Here is a 15,993-nt window from a genome sequence, read left to right on the forward strand (position 1 = left end):
GGTGGGAGGGTGGGGGAAGGGGGAGGGGAAAGAGGGAGGGTCAGGGCTAGCGGCCCCGCGCTCCGCCCTCGCCCCTCCCGCCGGCCCGGGCGCCGGGCGCCGCGCACGGCCACCCATGTCCTTATAAGGGCGGCCGTCGCCGGGGCAACGAGCGCCCGCCCCCAGCCCGCGGCGCGCGCCCCTGCCCCCGCCCCCGCCCCCCGCCCGCCCCGCGAATGGAACGTTGTGTGTCAAACCGGCCGCAGCGCGAGGCCGGCGCGCGGGGTCGGCGGCAGCGGCGAGAACGAGGCTCGGGCCCAGGCGCAGGCCCAGGCCGGGCGGGCGCGGCCGCAGCGGGGGCGGCAGCTCGGGAAGCGCCGGCCCGCCGCCCTGCAGGCCTGGAGCGGCCGCCGGGGGCCCGGGGGACTCGGGGGGCGCGGTGACCAGCCCCGGCGCGCGCCCGCTGCCCCTCCCCCCCGCCGCGGGCGGCCGCGCAACTTGCGGCCAAACTTTCCCCCCGGCCTCCCGCGCTCGGATGGCAACCCGCTAAGTTGGCCGCAGCCCTCGGCGGAGCGGCGGCCAGGCCAGAGGGCGCCCCTAGCGCAGCCTGGGCCGGGCCATGGCCCATGCTCCCCCGCCGGGGCCCCAGGGCGGCGGGACGCGAGTCCCCAGGGCCCCCGGCCCGCACCTCTAGCGCGCCCCCCTGGCCCCGGGCCCGGCCCCGCGCACGCGTGGGAAAGTTGGCCTGGAACCGGCCCGACCAGTTCCGCCCGGGCGCGCGGACCGGCCGCAGGAAGTTGCTGCAAAACTTTTTTGGGGGGTGCAGCCGGGTGCCCCCCGCGCACCGGGGCCTGATGCGCCCCGGGTAGGGTCCCCCGGGCCGAGAGGGGTGCCCCGAGGGAAGAGCACGGAGGGGGCGCCCCGGCCCCGCTGCCCTGGGGCTATGGCCATGGTGACCGGCGGCTGGGGCGGCTCTGGCGGCGGCGGCGACACGAACGGCGTGGACAAGGCAGGCGGCTACCCGCGTGCCGCGGAAGAAGACTCGGCCTCACCACCCGGCGCCGCCAGCGACGCTGAGCCTGGCGACGAGGAGCGGCCGGGGCTGCAGGTGGACTGCGTGGTGTGCGGGGACAAGTCGAGCGGCAAGCACTACGGCGTCTTCACCTGCGAAGGCTGCAAGAGCTTCTTCAAGCGGAGCATCCGCCGCAACCTCAGCTACACCTGCCGGTGAGCCCCCTATCAGCTCAGGGCCGCCGGGCATCCGGCCCCGGCCTGGGCCGGGCCTCTGACCGCCTCGGTCACCTTGGGCCTGGCACTGACCTTCCCTGGGTCTCTACTCCCCCGGGTCTCTACTCCCCCTCTGAGATAGGGGCACAGCCCCCTCTTCCCCCTTTCCATTGCATTCCATTCCTGGATTGTGTATACAGTCGGCGCTGTATCGATGCAGGTCCCCCCCATCAGGTGGTCCCTTGTGGCTTCCGTCCCAGTTACTTGCTTCTCCTCCCTCCCTTTTCCCTGGAGAGGGGTCAACTCCGCGGAGGGAGAGGTCGGGGTTCTGTCAAGGGTGGGACCCTAACTCCAGGGCATTCCTTCTCTTCGGAATCTCGGCGTGCGGGGGACCCCGCGGGAATCGAACGTGGAACTTGGACTGTGGAGCTCGCGGCGTCCAGGGGCCATTGTCTGCGGCCGCGCGGATCGATACGGCGCGCCCTTGGGGTCAAATATCACTTCCAAAGTCGCTCTGGCCACTGAGGCGGCCGCGGGAGCGAAACTGGGGTGGCACACGGCGGCCTTCTCATGGGTGCCCCTGCTGTGGGAGTAGTTGGGCCTGCCCATGGGGGGAACCCCTCCTGAGCTCAAGCTGGGCCTTGGGTCACCGGAAACTGCTGCTCGAGGTCCGGGAGGGTGGCTGGATGGGACCGCATCTTGGCAGCTCCACCCCTCCTCCCAGCCAGGAGTGGGTGCGGACCTGGGCTCCTGGAAAATCCCTGAAACTTTCGTCGGCTGTGAGGCAGGGTAGGGGTGAATGTTTCCAAGAAAGAGCCCTGGGCTGTCCTAGGTTGGAGTCCCCACTGACAGGGCGTGGCCTTATTAGCTTCTCTGGTTGGTGCTGGGGCATTGAGTCTGGGGGAGAAGGCGCTGGCCTTGGGTTTCCAGCCCAGGGCCCCCTTTCCCACCACTCTTTGATGAGCATCCTTTCGTTCCATTGACAAGCCCCTACTTCCCATTCCGGATGAACCTGCGTGGGCTCTGCAGAACCAGTAGGGAGAGTCCCATTTTCCAGAAAAGCAAAACTGAGGTCTAGAAAGGTCCTGGTGCCTGCTCTGGGTCACCTAGAAAGAGACCTAGCCCCATTTGGGATTTAGCTAGGGGAACTGTGTGGTTGGGAAGGAGGGTGCCTTTGAGTCTGGGTCAGGATGTTTCCAGGGAGAGCTGCTGATGGAGTGCTTGTTGACAAGGCCACTGGGCGGGGCCCTGGGCACCTGAGGCAGGAGTTTGGCCCCAGGTCCAGCGTCAGGGCCTGTCTGGGGTGGCTGTGTGTGGAGGGGAGCTGGCTTACTCCCTCCTGCACTGCTAACTGGGCCATCAGACTTTGGCCTCATTCTTGCTGCTAGAATAACTGCCTGCTCTCTGACCAGGTCTTCAGGGAGGGCAGGGGAGGGGCTTAGGTCGTCTGGGGGTCCCAGAGGCTCCCTGAGAGCGGGGGCAGGGAGCACTAGGAGAGGTGGGGCATGGGGAGGGGGACATTGTTTGGGGCTGGCAGGCTTTTCAGAAGGTCTGTGCTGTGGGACCTAGTGAAGTCACCGCTTCTCTCTGAGCTTCAGATTAATTCAGCAAAGTCCTCTCAGGGCTGAGCTTGGGTGGTTTGAGGATGGCCCCCTGGAGAGACCCCAGCTCCAAGCCCAGCCTTCATCCAGTTTGAAGGAGACACAGTGAGACACAGATGTCCGTAGCCTGTGGGGTCTGGGCTGGGCCAGAGGGAGGGATGATCTGGGTTCCCAGGAAGGAGCAAGGAACTCTGTCTGAGGGTCAGAGAGGGCTGCCTGGTGGAAGGCCACGGGAGTTAGACCTTGAAGCTTGAGGGGTTTGGCAGGTAGAAGAGGCAAAGGGCTGTCTTGCAGAGTGTTGCTTTAGCAAACACTCAGGTTTGGGGAGCAGTGTTGTTAGATGAGACCACCCAGGCTTGGGAGAAGTTAGAGCTGAGTGGGCCTGAAATGCTGGACTGAGGGTGATGGTGAGCCATGGCTGGTGTGGGAGCAAGGAAGGGCTAAGATCAAATTGGACCAGAAGCCAGAAACCCTGAAAGAAGGCCAAGCTGAGCTGTGTGGTTGGGCCAAGCATGTGCTCTTTAGGTGGGATAACAGGTAGGACTTACTGTTTCCTCATCTGGAGGGACAGAGGATCTGTCCTGACCCTGCAACTGGGGAAGTTGAGGCAGAAGATTTAGGGCCTCCCCTGAGGTCAGAGGATTCTGAGTCCAGCCTCTGCCTGGCTGCCTGGCTGCCTGGCTGCCTCAGGCCTGGCCGTTTCCACCCGGCTGCCCAGGACCCTCCCACTGCCTGCCTGCTGAGCTTTGTTCTGGTTCTGCCTGAGCTCCCTCTGCCTTAGCAGGGCCTCTTCCTGGGGGCTTGGGCTGGGTGGTGGGCAGAGGCCTGGGCTCAGAGGCTGGCGCTGTGGGACACAGGCACTCAGAGGCCCTCCAGAGCCTCAGCTCTCCTAAACCTGCCATTAGGACCTGCCAGCTGAGGCCTGGGTCTTGACATCCTCTCCTCCTCTCCTCTCTCCTTATTTCTCTAGAATGAGTGCATCCCATATGGAGGTGGTCTCTGGCCTCCCATTTCCAGATGAGGAAACCAAGGCTCACTGTAGAAGTCAGATATGTTTGATTTTTAACTTCAAGTGTTCGTTTTACTCTGTGACTGTCTCTGGGTACCCTCTTGGTACCTGGCTGGGACTCTAGGCTGTCTACCCCTGGCCTGGGCCTCAAAAGGCCTGGGGCCCAGGGTGGAAAGAGAGAGGGAGCAGGGGCCAAGGGGAAAGGTGCTGGGGACATTTGAAGAACAAGGGCCTGAACCTTCCTGCTTGGGACTGACCTTGGACGTGAGCTCACTGCCTCACAGGGTGGGGCCACCTGTCTCAACCCTGGAAGAAGCAACAACAATCCCCAAGGGCTGCCCAGAGGAAGCTTCCTGGGCTCAATTAGGAGTTGGAAGTTCTTTCCAGAGGAGGGGTTTGGGATCTTAAAGGGGGATACAGGATTTCATTCATTCATTCATTTATTCATTCAATGGCAGTGGCCATGTGCAGGGTGATAATGCTGGGTCCCCACAGAGGACTGGCCCTGGCCTGGCCCCTTAGCTCACAAAGCCCTGCTCCCTGACCACATTCTTTCTCTACTCTCACATTGCCCTTGGGACAAAGACCCTGTCCCTTGGCCTGACAATGACCAAGTCAAATGAGCCCATCTAGGCCTCCATATTTTGGCATTTCCAACCTTTTGTTGTCATTACACTCTCTGCCTGGAACTGCCTCTCCATTCACCTGGGGAACTTCTATTCATCCTTCAAAACCCAGTTCCAGCCTACCCTCCCTGGTTTTGTTGCTAATCTACTTTGCCACAGACTGCTCTTCATCTGTCACCGTTCACCCAAGTTGTCTTTTCCTCTTTGCACACTTGCCACTTTGGAGCCACCTGCTGAGTGTGGGTTGGGTGGGGCATTGGTGGTCCTCAGGTGCAGCCTTTAAAGAGAGCTTACAAGGTGGCTCCAGGAGCAGGATGTGGGTGTCACCTTATGGTGGCCTCTGCATGCCTGCAGGTCCAACCGTGACTGCCAGATCGACCAGCACCACCGGAACCAGTGCCAATACTGCCGCCTCAAGAAGTGCTTCCGGGTGGGCATGAGGAAGGAGGGTGAGTACATGCGGGGGGTGGAGTGGGCAGGCAGTGAACAAATGACCTGCCCTCCACTCCCTCTCGGGGTCTGGGAGCTGTGGAGGGCGGGCTCTGGCGCCTGCTAACCTCATTACCACCGATCTTGACATCCCGTGGGCCTGGGCCTGGGTCTGACCCTGGGCTGGAGGAATCCAATTATCCACGGCTGCCTGGTGGCTGTGGCAGAGCTGGGAATGTAAGAGACTCCCTGACTCCACCCCACATTAGAACTGTTCTCCTCCCTGCCCCGCCCCAGTTCCTCCCCAAGCCACTTGGACTGGGGTGGCCCTGACACCCCGGTGAACCCCTGCCCTCTAGCCTGGACACCACTTTTTCTGAACAAGGATGTAGGTTTTTATTTGATTTGCTTTTCCTCCACCCTCCCCCCTCCACCCCCTGCCTTATGTTTGCCCAAGGCAGGAACTCACCCGATTAAGGCAAAGGGCAGCTTACCCTTCTGCCTGACCTGGGTCACGGGGAGCCAGAGGGAGGCCCAGCTTCTTGTCCCTGCCCCAGGGACTTGGGTGGACACATGTGGGGCAGCTGAGTCTAGAACTACACCAAACACTCTAGAATTCAAGTAGGACCCAGAGACTTCCACACAGAGCCGTTGAGAGCAGAATGTGGCCCACTGAATGAGCCCGTGCTAGACTTCATGCCTGGACTCTCATGGGCCAGGCTGGCAGTTCTTCCCTGCATCTACCCTGAATCTCTTCTGCTCTAAAGTTGGTTTCTTCTCTGCTGGGTCACTGGAAGAATCTGGGAATAGATGCTCAGAGTCTTTCTCTTAAGATTGTCTGATCACTCCCTTTAGCAATTTTAAGTTTGGGGGTGATTCTTTCCCACCCCGCAACCTGCATTTTGCCTCCACTTGTTGATTTGAAAATCCTGATGTATGTCAAATCAGGGTCACAGCTCTCCATAATATCTGGGTGGAAATAATAATCTCAGCTCATGCCCCAAGCACAGCCCTATCTCAGGGTCTTTGCACAGGCTGTTCCCTCTGCCTGGAATGCTCTTCCCCCAGATAACCTGCATGGCTTCCTCCCTCACCTCCTTTAAGATTTGCTCAAACAACACCTCCTCAGAGAAGCCCTCCTGATTACTCTTCACTTTCGCCCCTTTATTTCTTGCCATCTGTCTTGCTGTATAACTTACCTACTCCTCCATCAGGATATCTGCTCCTCAAGGTCAGAGACTTCTGTCTGACATATCTCCAGTGCTCAGATCAGGTCCCGGAACACAGAAGGGCCTTAATAAATGTTTCTTAGCTTGAATTACTGTCCATTTAGCTCTTATGTGCCAAGTGCATTTCTAACCCAGTTAGATACATGCTCATTTAACTCAGTGGTTGGTTTCATCATCATTATTATCAACTGCATTTTATAGGTGGGGAAACTGAGTAGAGACCAGAGAGGTGAGACCATTTGCCAGTGTCAGAGGGCAGTAGAATGGTGGTTGGGAATTTGAACCCAGGCAGTCTGGGCTGGATGAGGCAGAAGAGCTGGGGATGGGGCTCTCAGAAAGCAAGAACAGCAAGTGCGAAGGCCCTGAGGTGGAAACCTGACTTGGTGATGGAGGAATGGTGAGGGTAGGGTTTAGAACTAAATGGGTCAGGGGTTGACTGGTGGGATTCATTCTTGGGCCTCATCCAGCTACACCCATTTGATAGCTGATCCTGAGACTTGGAAGTCACATGGAGCAAGGCTTGAACCCAAGCCCCTGGTTCCCCGATTAGCTCCACTGGCCCCTGGCTCCCACTTGCACCCCCCTCCTCATCTGCTTCATGGTGGTTTGACCGGGAGTTCATGGAGGTGATGAGACAGGGCACACTGCCTCATTAAAGCTCATTAATTAGTCTCTGTCTGGCACCCAGCCCAGTCAGCCCCTCTACCCCGCCTACTGTGGCACAGGCCAGGCTGGCATAAGGCCAGCCCTCTTCCTCTTGGTGCCTCAGCTTCCCTCTTCCCACCTGCCTCATCACAGGGGACACTGGCCAGGGCGAGTAATTGGCCCTACTTCCACTCATACGCAAGGCTGCTGATGGAATCATGTGTTTATTGAGCACCTACTACTGGCCAGAACTCTACTCCAAGCGCTGGGGTCACTGCAGAGACCAAGATGAGACCTGCTTTTGGGAACTGGGACCTGCAGGCTGGGGCTGGGAGGTAGAGAAGTATCGCACCTCCATAGAAAGCTCAGTGCGCAGCCCGCAGTGATCACATGTTTTAGAGGTAGGCTGGCCGTGGGCCTGGAGTCCCAGGAAGGTGCTCCCTCCCTGGTCTCATGCTCAGTTCTTGAACCCCTGTGATTGACAGATGAGGGCATGACTGCCTCCCTAGCTGCCAGGGGAGCTCACTCAGTCCAGTAGGAGGGGTCCAGGTATGAATCAAATTAGCCCTCACCTAGTGGTCCCATTCCCACCTGGGAAGGTCCCCCCAAACCCCCTTCTCTGCAGGAAGTAAGAGTCAGGTGGTAGCAGGACATGCACTCAGGTTGAGGGCACAGGGCAGAGCAGGGTGGGGCCTGCAAGACCTTGGCCTCTGTCCTCCCAACAAGCTTTGCACCCATGAGGTGGGGGTGGGGGGCTTGGAGGAGAGGGGGCTGAATGACCCTCTGATAACTTTATCTCCTCCCTTTATTCCTCCCTACGCACCCCCCATGACTCTCTCTGGGTACCCACATTCCCCCTCATTCCTTCCTCCCTCTTCCTCACACCCCATTCTCCCCTCTCTGGTCGCCTCATGTTCCTCAATCCCCTTGTCCCATTTTCATCATTCCCTCTCTCCCATTTCCTGACTCCCCTCATCCCCTCGCCCCTCCTCCATCCCCTCCCCTCCTCCTCCCCGTCCCCATTTCCCGCTGGGGGTGACTACCTCCCTTACCCCCCACCCCCATATGCATCTTCCCCTCGCAGCGGTGCAGCGCGGCCGCATCCCGCACTCGCTGCCTGGCACCGTGGCAGCCTCCTCTGGCAGCCCCCCGGGCTCGGCGCTGGTGGCGGCCAGCGGAGACCTCTTCCCGGGACAGCCTGTGTCGGAACTGATCGTGCAGCTACTGCGCGCCGAGCCCTACCCGGCGGCGGCCGGGCGCTTCGGCGCGGGCGCGGCGGGAGCATTCGGCACAGGGAGCGGCGCGGCGGGCGCGGTGCTGGGCATCGACAACGTGTGCGAGCTGGCGGCGCGGCTGCTCTTCAGTACTGTGGAGTGGGCGCGCCACGCGCCCTTCTTCCCCGAGCTGCCGGTGGCCGACCAGGTGGCGCTGCTGCGCCTCAGCTGGAGCGAGCTCTTCGTGCTGAACGCGGCGCAGGCGGCGCTGCCCCTGCACACGGCGCCACTGCTGGCCGCCGCCGGCCTGCACGCCGCGCCCATGGCCGCCGAGCGCGCCGTGGCCTTCATGGACCAGGTGCGTGCCTTCCAGGAGCAGGTGGACAAGCTGGGCCGCCTGCAGGTCGACTCGGCCGAATACGGTTGCCTCAAGGCCATCGCGCTCTTCACGCCCGGTGAGATGTGCTGGATGGGGGAGTGGGACGGTTCTGCGGCCTTGGGGAGGAGGGAGTGACCTAGATCTTGACCTGGCCCCCTTAGCTCTCCACTCCTTGACCCACAGTTAGCCAGACTGCACGTGCCTTGAGTGCTGATGGGGGACAGTGGAGGAGGTGATGCAGGCAGTGTGACACCTTGATGGCCCCACCCCCTGATCCTAGGTCTCCTCAAGAACTTTTTGATCCAGGTCTGGACCTGTGACTCAGGTCCCCACGGCCACTCTTCCTGATTCCCAGGCTCCCTGAGACCCCCACCATTCACCCCTCATCAAGATGCTCTTCATGCTCATGGGCACTGACAGCAGAACGACAGGTGGGGGGATGCGGGAGGGGAGGTCCCCCACCTGGTTCTGGTCCTCACTCTCTGATCTGTCCTCCTTAGACCCTCTGACCCTCTTCTGCCAAATTAAGGTGCTCTTTCTGTTACTGACCACTTATGGAGAGCTGCCAGGCAGGGTGCTCTGCCACCTGGTTCTGGGCTTCCCTGGGCTCTCCACTCTGCTGGGCACCCAGACCTGATCAGACTCCCACTCTGCCCCCTGGACAGCCCCCATGGCATGCCCCGCCCCTCCAGATGAGCTGGATTGGGCTTGAGTGTGGCTCGGAGGTTCCTCCCACCGAGAGGCGGGACTTGGGGTGGGGCCGCTCGAATTTCTTCCTTGCTGTTAGTAACCATCCAACATCCAAAGCCCTACTTTATTCAAGGGACTGGTGGAGTAGCTGGCTCTAGACTCTGGAAGGCTCCAGGTCCCACTAGGTGTCTCCTGGGGCCAGATATGCAGGAACCAGACCCAGGCTACTCTGGGAGGTGGCTTTCATCCAATAAATATGGCTTTGCCCTCCTTATTTCCGCAGACTTTCGCTGCACCCCCACATTCATGGGCCTCCATTCAGATGCTTTCACATTCACTCAAGTTGCTGGCTTCTCTGGGGTGTCTGAATACCCACTCTAGGCTTTGCTTTCCTCCCCAAGTCCCCTCCCCAGCCCCCAGCCCCCTCTTCCCCTTGAGCTTGATTAGAACTTGCCTCCCTGCTAACTCCCTTAGTTGGGGCCCTTCAAGCCTTGAAACATCATTGTCTGTGCCCCTGTGTCATCATCTTCGGATGAGGCTGCCTTAATCTCTCTCCAGGATTAGCACTGCCTTACATAGCCCCATTTGTGTCCTGGGCCCCCACCTCCCACCTCCTGAGTGCCCTCCTTCTGTACCAACAGCCCTGAGTGGTGCCCCCCAGTCAGCCCTGGGCTCTTGTGTCCTCTCACCACCTCCTCTTCTGACCTTTCCCTTGTCCCCCCAGATGCCTGTGGCCTCTCAGACCCAGCACATGTGGAGAGCCTGCAGGAGAAGGCACAGGTGGCCCTCACTGAGTACGTGCGGGCCCAGTACCCATCCCAGCCCCAGCGCTTTGGGCGCCTGCTGCTGCGGCTCCCTGCCCTGCGTGCCGTCCCCGCCTCCCTCATCTCCCAGCTGTTCTTCATGCGCCTGGTGGGCAAGACGCCCATCGAGACATTGATCCGAGACATGCTGCTGTCAGGAAGTACCTTCAACTGGCCCTACGGCTCAGGCCAGTGACTGGACAGGGCCGGGTCTGCAGACCTCAAGGGACACAGATGCTCAGGCCTCCAGTAGGGGGCCCTGGGCAAAGGACCCTGGCTTCCCTCCTCAGACTCCTATTTTTTAAAGACTGTGAAATGTTTGTCTTTTCTGTTTTCTAAATGATCATAAAACCAAAAAGAGACTGATTGTCTAGGCTCCAGCCAAGTCTTCCCCAGAACCCTTGGTCAAGATGAGGGGCAGGACTGAGGGTCCAATCCCAGGACAGCCTTGTCCCTCAGTGCCCCAGGCATGAACTCATGGTGGGGTTGGCTTCTCTGGTGTGATGGACAAAGTCCTGGCGTCTGGACTGGAGGGGCAGCCGCAGCCGGGCAGGGGTAGCGAGTGCCAGGCATATCCTCTGGACACGTAATCCACGTTGGACACTACATGATGAATGAATCAAGGCCAATAATAAAGAAGTTTCCTACCTGCACAGCTGCAATCATCTTTGTGAGGGGAGGGTGGGATGGAGGGTCCCCTACCCACTCCCAGCCATCTGAAACACCCATAACCTAATAATAGCCCTACTTGCTATTTCTGTTGGACAGTTCTGTGGGGAAACTGAGGCTGGGAGCAGGAGGAGATGGGAGGAGGCTGAGGGGGTACAGAGGATAGCTGGTGAGTCTGCAGGAGGTGAGCCCAGCAGATGGACAAGCCCTGGACCAAACACTTTATTGTTTTCTTTAATTAGCTCTTAATCATGATGTCTGAGCCCCAGTGTCCTCAGGAGAAAGATCTGGGGCTAGTTCACATGATCTCAGCCTAGGCAGAGCCCTCCATTCCCCTGGCCACAGAGATTGCTTTAGGGAGGGCACATGGCCCAGAGCTGATCAATGAGAGTCAATGACAGGATTTGGCACTAGAAGGGTATAAAGCAAAGCAGAGCCAAAAGAAGATCAAATTTCCTAGGATGCTTTTGGAGCCCCTGGATCAAGCCATACCTGAAACCCTTGAGTGTTTCAGTTCCATGAGCCCAGAATTCCCCTTCTGTGCCTGAACCAGTTTGAGTTTGGTTTCTTCTCACATGTAACTTAAAAACAAAACAAAAAACAAACAAACAAAAAAACTCCTGTTTTGGAGATTGGCATTTGGAAGGTGGGGACCTCTCAGGGCAGACTTTGAAATGTGGACTTAATTGAGTTGATGTAGGGTAGGGTGATGCAGGGTACCAGGGAGTTTGCCATCCTGGCCTCAGAAGTTTGTGGCCCAGCTCAGTGGTGGAAAAGGCACCTATGGAATTTAGTGCCAGGACTGTGGCTCTAGAGGGTGGGTAGAAAGGGCCCAGATGATTGTGGTGGGTGGCACCTAAGCCCTGACTAAGATCTTATCAGGCAGAAACAAGCCCTTTATCAAAGATGCCCTTTGAAAACAATGAGGGAAGAACTCAGGTCTCATGCTGCAGATTGGGCCAGTGTTCAGCCCTAAGGCAGTCCCAATCCTCCAAAATGCTCCCCATTAGCACCCCAGTCTCCCCCATGTTCTGTCTCAGAGGTCTGGAAAGATGGGGAGGAATGAATGAGGATCTCTTATGTATGCCCTGTCCCCGAGAGGGAATTGGGATGGGAATGGGATGGAGAGGCTACCGGGCTTTCCCACTGGCGGCTGGGCTGGTTTCTGCCCTAGGTTGGCGTTTTCTGAGATGAGATGTCCTGGGCATGTGAATGTACGTCCACCCTAGTTAGGCTGGACAGCAATGCCCCATTTCTCAGATTCATAGGACATCTGAAGACCGAGCAAGACCATGGTGCCTGCCCTGCTTCCAAACGGCCAGTGACTTGGATGCCTGTCCAGGCCTAACTGTTGACTCCCACTTCTCCCACAAAACCCTACTCATGGCCTCTCCTGCAGGAAGACACATTGAGCCTCCCTAGTTGTTAAGACTGCTGTCCAGCTTTCCGTTATTGCTCTACCCCACGGGGCTCTTTTCCCTGAGGACGGGGGTTCCTTGAGAACTGATCCTAGGACTGAGGCCTCTGTGACCACTGGGCTGGCCCAGCCTTCCCTGCCTGCACTCTGCCTGACTGTTCCTGTCCCCTGTGGTTTCCCTGGGAGGCCAAGAGGCAAAGAAAGTAGCTGCTGGGCCACAATCACAGGGCCCCAGCGGAAGCCTGGTCTTACCTGTGCCCCACTAACTCTACCCAGGGCCTGACGGTGAGGGACATCAGAGGACCCTCCCCCAGGACTAGGTGCATGAAACGTACTCACACAGAGCCCGGTGTCAATCACTGTTCAGCCTGCAGTGCTTGGGGAGAAGTGGAGAATGAAGGGACCCATTATTTATCTGGGTCAATGTTGTGCCTCCTGCAGGACTCCTGGGCTGCGTCCGCCCCCTTCAGGCGGTTGGCAGCATTGCACCACATGAATTCTCCAGGACACTGCCCCTAGGGTCCTGGGCTGGTCTTGCCTCCATTACCCAAGCTGTGGAAACCCTTGACCCCTGGGGCTCCCCTGTCTCAAGCCTGGCCAAGAAGGTGATGCTGGGTGTCTGCCCCTGAGCTTCCCACTGGAAGGCCACATAAGGCTCTTGGAGGAGAGGAAGCCCCCTGGACAGACTAGGGTTCACAGCCTGCTCAGAGGCCCTGGACAAATCCCTCTCTTGGAACCTTCATTTTTTTTAACTCTGGAAGATGGAAGAACAACTTTTTCGTGATTACAGGTGAAACCAGGAGTTTTAAGCAGCTGTACACAGTAGGTATTTAATAAGTGTTTATTCTGCTGAGATGGAAGCAGGACCTGCTTCCAGTGGGTGGGCTGAGATCTTGGGTCCCCATGGGGTCCCAGAAGAGGTTCTGGAAAGCCTTCCTTGAGGAGGGCCATCAGATCTGGGCCTCAAAGGCGGAGGCATTTGAAATTAGGGAAGGCTACCCCAGGTAGGGGAGCGGGAAGAGCTAACACCACGAGGTAAGAAGAGGAGTGTGGGCAGGGTGGGACCCCCACCTCGATGTTTCCCCCTGCCTGTGTCAGGATACTCAGAAGTACACAGAGCTCTCGCTGTCTCCTTGGTCATCGAACTTCTGGATCTGTGTCTTGAGGTGCCTTAGTTTGCCCTTCAGGTAGTGGCAGCGAGCCTGCTTATCCAGGAAGCTGGGGTCCTGAGCAGGGCGAGAGTCAGGGAAGTCCTGTAGCAGTCTGATTTACGGCTCTCAGGCTGCTTGACACTTTGCTTTTTTCTCTCCAAGCCTCAGTTTTCCTTCCTTGAATCTGGGCACAAGCATCCCAGCCTCATGGGAGTGTGTGTGTGCGCGCACATGTGCGCTCGTAATGTGGTGCAAAGGCCAGGCTGTAGGACTCAGGAGGCATGACTTACCATCTGCTTCTTCTCAAATTCCCTCCAGACACGGGCGGCAACATGGGCCTCCTTCTGTAGGGGGAAAGGAAGTGGGTGTTCAGGGAGCACAGAACCCAAGGAGGGATGGGAAAACTGAAGCTGAGATAGACAAAGTGGATTTCAAGGGCTGACCTTGGCCTATGTGCTGTGGTGCCCGCCCAGCCTGGAGGAGGAAGAGGCCCAGGGATCTGGACCCAGTGGGAGGGCTGGGGTTGGGCCACCTGGACAGGCTGTAGGGTGGGGGTTTCCACCTGGGTGCTGACCTGGCTTCGGGGTGGGGGTAGTGAGTTCAGCAAGGCCTCCAGCTGCTGGAGCTTTGCCTGTGCAGAGCCCACCTCCTGCTGGAGCTCCAAGAACTCCGTGTACTGGTCCTGGAACACTGCAGCATAGCGGCTCCGATCCTTCTCACTGTTCACTGTTGGGTACTTACTACCGGGTTGAAAGAGGGTCGGAGTATGAGTGTGAAGGATCCCTCTCTCTCCCCCAATCAGTGTAATTTGGTTTTTTTTTTTTTTTTTTTGTCCATGTTGGGCTCCTTGCCCAAAATGCCCCTTTTCTCTTTTTACTATTTGGTAAACTCTTACTCACTTGTCACTTGTCAAAGTCCCAGCCTCAGTGCCCCTCCCCTGTTCCCAGGCATCAAGAACCACACGAAAGACACTCACAGTTCATAGTCAGGCACGGTATGGGGATGGGGCCTAGGGATATGCCCCCCTGGGTCGGCTCCAATAGACTTCTTGGTACCCAGCAGAGGCAGGGAGGGAAGCTCGTCCTCAAATACAATCTTCTTGGGCCTTGCCCTGTGCGCTCCGGACTGGGCCTGGCACAGTGGGCGGGGCGCGCTGGACGTGAGGCCTCGAGGCACCAGTCGCTGCAGAAGCCGCAGGAATCATGCTTTGGAGTTAACAAGGGTATCGGAAAGGCGGGACCCCTTAAACGGGGGGAATGAATCCTTTGCCCAGGCTTGGCCTGACAGCACTCAGACTCACCGGGGGACCAGGGCCAGGTGGGCGGGCCTGTAGGTCCCCCCGGGAGCCGCGCGTCTGGCGCGGCTCCCGGGTGGGCATTGGCTTCGGGGCGGCGCCGCTCGGGCGTCCCCGGGCCGGTGGGCGGGTCCTGCGGGGGGAGTCGTGGCCCGCGCGTGGCGGGGGCGGTCGACGGGCGGCCTATGGACACGGGAGGAGGACGCGCATGGAGGCGGGTATAGTGCGAAGACGCAGGGAGGCGAATCGCGGAGCGGCCAGCTCTCCACCCGCGGGAGGGTTTTCCAGCTCCGCCCTTATTTGCCTAGACGTACGCCATTGGCCTTCAAAGAACCCCAGACCCCGCCGCCGAGTGCGTAACCCGGAAGAGCGCTATGCAAATAACCCGTTACGTCACCGCGCAGTCCAGGATTGGCTCATGTTAACCCCCGCGCTGCCACAACCTGTCCCGCAGGGGTGTGTGGCTCTGAAGGACACTGCCCCCGAGAAGACCCCCAGGATCTCCGGCCTGGCAGCGGGCCGCACGAACCACTCCAGCCCGGCGTCACCTGTCCCAGCTTCCGGGGCTCCGATTCTGGGTCCGCTCCCGAAAAGGCGCTTGAGCCCGTGTTGTGCATTAACTACAGGCTGGAATCTACTGGCTGGGTCGCTCCGCAGGGCGCCGGCAGGGCCTGGCGGTATGGGGCGGGGTTGACGGTGAGGGGGCGGGGCCTGGCGAACCGGAAGTGGACCCACACCCTTGAAGCGCAGAGTCCAGCAGGGACCGCTGCCTGGTCTGTATTTGGGGCCGCTGACTTACCCTCTCTGACCCTCAGTTTGTCTGAAAAACTAGTGGTTTTGGAGAACTTGCATGTATCCATTTTCTCGTCGGTTATATTTTTGAAATATTTCTTTAATCACTGGAGGCATGTTTAGAGAATCCAAATAGAAAAGAGTTTTAGGGCAAAGTGAATTTCTCACTCAGCCTTGTCCCCAAGAGACAGCTTAATTGTGTCTCCTTCCGGAGATATTCTACTTCAGTGACAGTTTCCTCACTACAGACAATACTAGAGAAAGAACATTCAAGTGCGCATTGGCCAATTGTGGAGGATTATGGTAGGATAAATCCCTATAAGTGTAATTGCCCAGAATTGCCCGGGCAAAGGGATCTGTGTATTTTAATTTGGAAAAGATTCTGCCAGGCTGTCCTTCAGTGAGGTTGTGCCACTGATGCTCTAATTAGCTGGTTTCCCCACAACCTTTGCAACCTCAATGTATCGTTTCTTGAAAATGTATTTTCAAAGTTTTAAATCTTGCCTAATCTGGTAAGTGAAAAAATTCAGAAACCATTTGTATTTCTTTTCCTGTTTATTTCCTGCAAATATTCTTTTTTCTTGTTGATTTTTAGGAGCTTTCCATATATCAAGGATGTTAGTTTAACCAGGCAGTTATGTTTTCTGTTACTGTCATAAATGGGATCTTCTAATATATTTTGCAGCTTTTTGTTTTTGGCACATAGGAAACTAATATTCATTAAGTCCCTTGCTGGTTTACTAAATTCTCTAATTGAAATAGCTTTTTAGTTACATTCCTTGGGTCTTTTATACAGACAGTTGTATCGTCTAAAAGTAATTTTACCTTTTTTCTCACCT

At 57.9% G+C, this 15,993-nt stretch overlaps 2 protein-coding genes across 9 annotated transcripts; one reads left to right on the plus strand and one right to left on the minus strand.

Moving 5' to 3' along the window:
- Positions 1-342: 342 nt before the first annotated feature.
- Positions 343-10,484, plus strand: NR2F6 (nuclear receptor subfamily 2 group F member 6). Of its 3 annotated transcripts, none has more exons than XR_012501619.1 (5): positions 343-1,206; positions 4,797-4,891; positions 7,830-8,414; positions 8,619-8,769; positions 9,753-9,890. XR_012501619.1 is itself a non-coding variant. In XM_010972113.2 (4 exons), exons 1-4 carry the CDS (start codon positions 923-925, stop codon positions 10,025-10,027), a joined length of 1,239 nt encoding a protein of 412 aa, XP_010970415.1. In that variant the 5' UTR covers positions 368-922; the 3' UTR covers positions 10,028-10,484. The 3 variants fall into 3 exon arrangements, 1 of the variants encoding a protein (XP_010970415.1); XR_012501620.1 differs by having other exon boundaries at positions 347-1,206; positions 8,645-8,769; XM_010972113.2 differs by lacking the exon at positions 8,619-8,769 and having other exon boundaries at positions 368-1,206; positions 9,753-10,484.
- Positions 10,485-12,742: 2,258 nt separating this feature from the next.
- OCEL1 (occludin/ELL domain containing 1) lies at positions 12,743-15,069 on the minus strand. 6 transcript variants are annotated; one of them, XM_074350495.1, is made up of 6 exons: positions 14,911-15,069; positions 14,369-14,545; positions 14,045-14,250; positions 13,512-13,808; positions 13,359-13,412; positions 12,743-13,143 (listed from the first exon to the last, which is right to left on the minus strand). In XM_074350495.1, the coding sequence occupies exons 1-6, from the start codon at positions 14,977-14,979 to the stop codon at positions 13,101-13,103; spliced, it is 846 nt and encodes a 281-aa protein (XP_074206596.1). In that variant the 5' UTR covers positions 14,980-15,069; the 3' UTR covers positions 12,743-13,100. The 6 variants fall into 6 exon arrangements, 5 of the variants coding, with proteins under 5 accessions (XP_074206596.1, XP_074206598.1, XP_010970590.2 ...); XM_074350497.1 differs by having other exon boundaries at positions 13,643-13,808; positions 14,911-15,068; XM_010972288.3 differs by having other exon boundaries at positions 13,643-13,808; positions 14,806-14,994.
- Between the last annotated feature and the right edge of the window lie 924 nt (positions 15,070-15,993).

Source organism: Camelus bactrianus, chromosome 22 (assembly GCF_048773025.1).
Source record: "Camelus bactrianus isolate YW-2024 breed Bactrian camel chromosome 22, ASM4877302v1, whole genome shotgun sequence".
NCBI lineage: Eukaryota > Metazoa > Chordata > Mammalia > Artiodactyla > Camelidae > Camelus > Camelus bactrianus.

What these genes read in the sequence shown, in the direction of transcription:
- OCEL1 (XM_074350494.1), bottom strand. Translation starts at nt 14,979, where the DNA reads ATGCACAACACGGGCTCAAGCGCCTTTTCGGGAGCGGACCCAGAATCG. An exon ending in ACCGTGCCTGACTATGAACT is followed by an intron (nt 13,809 to 14,044) that starts GTGAGTGTCTTT and finishes TCAACCCGGTAG; the next exon opens with TAAGTACCCAACAGTGAACA. An exon ending in ACCACAGCACATAGGCCAAG is followed by an intron (nt 13,413 to 13,511) that starts GTCAGCCCTTGA and finishes TTCCCCCTACAG; the next exon opens with AAGGAGGCCCATGTTGCCGC.
- NR2F6 (XM_010972113.2), top strand. Translation starts at nt 923, where the DNA reads ATGGCCATGGTGACCGGCGGCTGGGGCGGCTCTGGCGGCGGCGGCGAC. An exon ending in AACCTCAGCTACACCTGCCG is followed by an intron (nt 1,207 to 4,796) that starts GTGAGCCCCCTA and finishes GCATGCCTGCAG; the next exon opens with GTCCAACCGTGACTGCCAGA. An exon ending in CATCGCGCTCTTCACGCCCG is followed by an intron (nt 8,415 to 9,752) that starts GTGAGATGTGCT and finishes TTGTCCCCCCAG; the next exon opens with ATGCCTGTGGCCTCTCAGAC.